This window comes from Esox lucius, chromosome 1 (assembly GCF_011004845.1).
Source record: "Esox lucius isolate fEsoLuc1 chromosome 1, fEsoLuc1.pri, whole genome shotgun sequence".
Lineage (NCBI taxonomy): Eukaryota > Metazoa > Chordata > Actinopteri > Esociformes > Esocidae > Esox > Esox lucius.
The window spans coordinates 42439742-42445741 of NC_047569.1; the positions used below are offsets into that span (position 1 = coordinate 42439742).

Sequence of the window (6000 nt, forward strand, 5' to 3'; positions counted from 1 at the left end):
TGGATGGGTGGATGGATTGATGGAGGGATGAATGGATGGGTTGATCGGTGGATGAATGGATGGGTTGATCGGTGGATGGATGGGTGGATGATGTCATACCTAATGGACAGCAGAGGAACACGCACTTAACCCCCCCATCCTCCGATCCTCGCTAGCAGAAAATGTATCCAAGAAATCAAATAGCTGTTGATTGATCTGAATCTACTATGCCAGAGGAGGGAGGGGTGGGTCCTGTAGGGGGCCCAAGATCACAGCCACCCTGCTGTGAAGCTTGCTACCCTTCTGATGTGAAGCTTGCTAACCCTCTGCTGTGAAGCCTGCTAACCCTCTGCTGTGAAGCTTGCTAACCCTCTGCTGTGAAGCTTGCTAACCCTCTGCTGTGAAGCTTGCTAACCCTCTGCTGTGAAGCTTGCTAACCCTCTGCTGTGAAGCTTGGTACCCCTCTGCTGTGAAGCTTGCTAGCCCTCTGCTGTGAAGCCTGCTAAACCTCTGCTGTGAAGCTTGCTAACCCTCTGCTGTGAAGCTTGGTACCCCTCTGCTGTGACGCTGAGTACCACACTTATCACCAAGATTGTCAAGATGTCAAATAGCTGTTGTTAATGGATCATGTGGGGACAACAAGAGATCTACTAGTCTTGCCTCCATTTACATACATGTCTCCCTCTACATACCTGTCTCTCTCTACATACCTGTCTCCCTCCACATACCTGTCTCCCTCCACAAGCCTGTCTCCTTCTATATACCTGTCTCCCTCTACATACTCTTCTCTCTAGCCTCTTTTTCTAACTGTCTTGATGTTAAAATTATTATTTTTAAACTATACATAAATAAATTGAGACTTAATACATATGTCTCTAGGTTATGTATGATAAAATGTTAATACATGTCTCCAGGTTATGTATCATAATATTTTAATAGTAAGTCTCTAGGTTATATATCATCATATTTATTACTAAGTCTCTAGGTTATGTATCATCATATTTTAATAGTAAGTCTCTAGGTTATGTATCATCATATTTTAATACTAAGTCTCTAGGTTATGTATCATAATAATAAATAGTATGTCTCTAGGTTATGTATCATAATATTAAATAGTATGTCTCTAGGTTATGTATTATAATATTAAATAGTATTTCTCTAGGTTATGTATCATAATATTTTAATAGTATGTCTCTAGGTTATGTATCATAATATTAAATAGTATGTCTCTAGGTTATGTATTATAATATTAAATAGTATTTCTCTAGGTTATGTATCATAATATTTTAATAGTATGTCTCTAGGTTACATATCATCATATTTTATTACTAAGTCTCTAGGTTATGTATCATCATATTTTAATAGTAAGTCTCTAAGTTATGTATCATCATATTTTAATACTAAGTCTCTAGGTTATGTATCATCATATTTTAAAACTAAGTCTCTAGGTTATGTATCATAATATTTTAATAGTATGTCTCTAGCTTATGTATCATTATATTTAAATAGTAAGTCTTTAGTTTATGTATCATAATATTAAATAGTATGTCTCTAGGTTATGTTTCATAATATTAAATAGTATGTCTCTAGGTTATGTATTATAATATTAAATAGTATTTCTCTAGGTTATGTATCATAATATTTTAATAGTATGTCTCTAGGTTATATATCATCATATTTTATTACTAAGTCTCTAGGTTATGTATCATAATATTAAATAGTATGTCTCTAGGTTATGTATCATATATTTTAATTAATATGTCTCTAGGTTATGTATCATAATATTAAATAGTATGTCTCTAGGTTATGTATCATATATTTTAATTAATATGTCTCTAGGTTATGTATCATATATTTTTATTCATATGTCTCTAGGTTATGTATCATATTTTAATGAATATGTCTCTATAGGTTATGTATCATATATTTTAATTCATATGACTCTATAGGTTAGCGGACAAATAAAAACAACGGCAAAGTTATCTGAAGGTTCAGGAACAAATCACAAAATAGCAGACTAGCACAGACTTATTTCTAGATCTTTTAGATAACTGCTGGATGTATTTAGTGGAAAACAAGAAAGAACAGAAGAAAAGAGAGAATGGGTAGGAAAGAGGGAAAGAATGGAATGGAGAGAAAGAAAGAGGTGAGGAAAGAGGAGGGAAAAAAGAGAGGGTTAGAGAAAGAAAAGAAGGAAAGATAAAAGAGAAAGGGGTTGTCCATATCCCCTCAGAAAGAGAAAGGGGTTGTCCATATCCCTTCAGAAAGGGGTTGTCCATATCCCCTCAGAAAGAGGTGTGTGTCGTCGTCATCACAGCACATGACTGAAATATAAACTCTCCACTGTCTTTGTCACATGACCCACATGCTGGCCCGCATAACACACTGACTCACAGACCTCCAAGCTGGACCAGAACCAAACCTACAGCTTTAACAGAACCACAACCAAACAGAACCAAACCTATAGCTGTAACAGAACCACAACCAAACAGAACTAAACTTATAGCTTTAACAGAACCACAACCAAACCTATAGCTTTAACATAACAACAACCAAACAGAACTAAACATATAGCTTTAACAGTACCACAACCAAACAGAACCAAACATATAGCTTTAACTTAACAACAACCAAACAGAACCAAACCTACAGCTTTAACAGAACCACAACCAAACAGAACCAAACCTATAGCTTTAACATAACAACAACCAAACAGAACCAAACCTATAGCTTTAACATAACAACAACCAAACAGAACCAGACCTATAGCTTTAACATAGCCACAACCAAACAGAACCAAACCTATAGCTTTAACAAAACGTAAGAGGTAACTGGTAACTAAACGGACTCATGTGGATTGGAACCATTTCATCTCACTGTATGTGTCCACAGTGAGAGCAGACAGAGATGCCGCAAACAGATCTGAGTCCAATGTGTGCGTGTCAACTATGTTCCAGTACTGTGGGGAGGAGAGAGGGTGAAGCTACAACACACCACATCAGTGAAAGACTGACTTCAAGTCTCCTCTGGAGTAATAGTTTTGGAGACTTTCCATTGCTCATGAATGGTGTGGCTTTCTGGGTAATCGTTTCTCTGCACAACAGAGACGGAGACTAAGAATGCTTTGGCTTAAAATCAAGAATGTGAGAGAAAAAAGAAAGTGATAATTTCATGATATTGGATTTGGAACATCTGACATCAAAACAGATGAGACCAAGGTATTTTTTAAACACTTAAATTTCTAGTGTTCACAGTCTATGTTCATAGAATATGCACACATAAACACACACAGCCCACAAACACACACCCTCACATTCAAACACATAGCACACACACATATAGTCTACACACTGTCTGTCTGTCTCTATCTGTCTGTCTCTATCTGTCTGTGTCTGTCTGCCTCTAAGTCTGTATGTCTGTCTGTTTATCTGTGTGGGTCTGTCTCTGTCAGCAACTGAAATGACCATGTGTATATGTGTGTGTGTGTGTGTGTGTGTGTGTGTGTGTGTGTGTGTGTGTGTGTGTGTGTGTGTGTGTGTGTGTGTGTGTGTGTGTGTGTAAAGTGTGTGTAAAGTGTGTGTAAGGTGTATGAGTGGCCATGTGTGTGCGGTTTGTATGCGTGGCCATATCTTGATCTGAGCAACAATGTACAGCAACAGGTTTATTCCAGCATGAAACTAAATGGATATAGGGTATGAGTAATCCACAAATACTGTCCACCAAGAACTCTTTGGATGGGGATGATATATTTGGATATAAAAGAACAAGATACCCTGAAAGGATTATTAAACCCTACCCTAAAAAAGTGAGCCAATAGTACTTCTGTATCATAGCCCATTAAGTGTTATTAGTATGGAACAATATCAAAACAGAACAAACCTTACACAAAAAGAGATTAAAACGGATCACCTTTGTGGACAGGCCAACCTTCTCAACTTCCCATTTCAACTAAGTCACTATTTTCGAATAAATCAGAAGTCCGTTCATAATAAGAAAGGCTTTTCATTGAAAACGTACCTTCCATCCCGCAGAGCTATTGCTGTCCCCCTTGTCCTTGAAATATGGCACGCACTTCACCATCCACTCATAGATTTGAGACAATGTGAGCCTCTTCTCCGGGGTGCTCTCGATAGCTTTAGTAATGAGGTCAGCATAGGACATATTCCCCCAGGCGTTACGCCGAGACGAGCTGCTCTTTCGCTGGGCAGCGGCGGAAGATGTTGAACCAACCGGAGAAAGCAGCGGCACCTGTTGCTGCTGTTGCGGGAGTTGGGGACTGTTACCCGAGTGGTGCTGCTGCTGATGCTGCTGGTGGGGATGTTGGTGGTGCTGGTGGTCGTGGATACAATTCTCCTGACACTGAAAATCACTGCACAGGATGGTGGGTTTCTGCTCATCTTCGGGATAGTCTTCAGTCTCTTCTAATAAACTTAGATTGGAGATAAAGTCGGAGTTGATGCCTGGCTCCTGTTTGACAGAAGTGGCGGGAGACGAGGTGTTAGAGTCACCCGGGTTGGTAAACTCTGGACGCGGCAGGGGCCAAGTGCAGGAGCGGGGCCGGGTGAGAGGCTCAAAATCCGGATCGATATCCACCATTTGTTGTTGGGCAGCCTCGGCCATGACAGAAACAATAATAGCGTAAAATATCACATAGAAATAGTTTTGAGGAAGTTACTCATACACAGCGGGTAATATGAAGTAGTGAGCAAGTAAACAAAACCGAATAGGGGGTAGAGTAGCCTAGTCGACCACCTGAAAAAAACTATCCTTCAAGACTAAAATAATACATTGATGTAAAGTCACAAATCAAGGCACACAACACAAATACATCTAAGTCGACGACGAAAAATAAATATATTATTATAATCGAATAGAAATGATAAACTATAAGAATTTAAAAAAAACTGTTTATCTAACTGTTGTTTTTAAAATCCAGTTGCTGTTATTCTGTCCGGTCCGCGCAGTTCACTCGCCTGTTGAATGTCGTAGCTACAGCACCAGAACGATGCTGCTGGAACTATCATTTGTCAGCTGCTACCATCCATGTTTGAGTGACAACTAAAAAGGGCCAATCACAGACAAATTAAAGGGAAACAGCTCTATGTTTTCATTCTTATACCTTGTAAACATCCCTTTCTCTGAAGGGAAACGGGAACGCTTTGTCTTAGCTGGGAAACTTAATCGGCTTGTTTTGTAAGGGAGGATATATAGTGAGAGATAGAAATAGAGAAACAAAGAGGTAAACAGACAGAGATAATAAAGGGGAGAAAGAGATCACATTTTTTACTACGTAGCCCACTGTGATAAGGGGTGTTATAAATTAGAGCTATGGGTTTCTGTCTTGGTGTTGTGACTTACACAGCGGGACGGAAACCGGATGAGAAGACACCTGATTTGTTATTTTGTTAAAGACATATTTTATGGAGTTACTGAAATGCAAAGTTTGGTAATACTGAAATAAATATTTCAATATGTTGAAATAACTGACCATACGGTTCTATATTGGACCAATACTGAAACTCCTCCCAAGGGTTTACACATGAAATGATGGCCAGAAATGTAACGGTTGATTAACTGAAAATGAACGGTTATGCACTGAGCTCTGGAAGAATGCTGTTTTATAGTAAATTCTGTTGACTATCTATAGTAAATAGTCTAAAACGTTAAAATAATCACATTGCGATGGCGCTGTTAGAACTATCAAACCGCTGGAAACCAGTCCGCCCGAGGCCGACTTTTGACTGTGCTGACATCTTTTGGCCATTTGCTGGTAGTACAGCCATGTCGACCCATTCCTAAACTACAGACGTTTGATACGGGTTTGTAAGAAAGCCTATATCTTTCAATGGTGAGATGAAATCAAACCATTAAATACCATAAACTGGGACCGGTTGTGGTGAATATCTCTGGTTTGGGAAACTTGTATTTCGCCTAATTATCATCATACATTTTGCGTAAATAGTTAGTGATGGGCAGCGAGGCTTCCTGAAGTTTGACGCAGATTTCGAAAAACGTTTAGAA

General features: G+C 38.8%; 1 protein-coding gene across 1 annotated transcript in view; it reads right to left on the reverse strand.

The window, feature by feature from the left end:
* foxo1a (forkhead box O1 a) overlaps window positions 1-4964 on the reverse strand; it is a 47931-nt gene extending 42967 nt beyond the window's left edge. The window contains exon 1 of the mRNA XM_034292017.1: window positions 3997-4964. Within this exon, the coding sequence (XP_034147908.1) occupies window positions 3997-4599 (603 nt within the window). The 5' untranslated portion in view covers window positions 4600-4964. The remainder of the gene's footprint in view (window positions 1-3996) is intronic.
* Between the last annotated feature and the right edge of the window lie 1036 nt (window positions 4965-6000).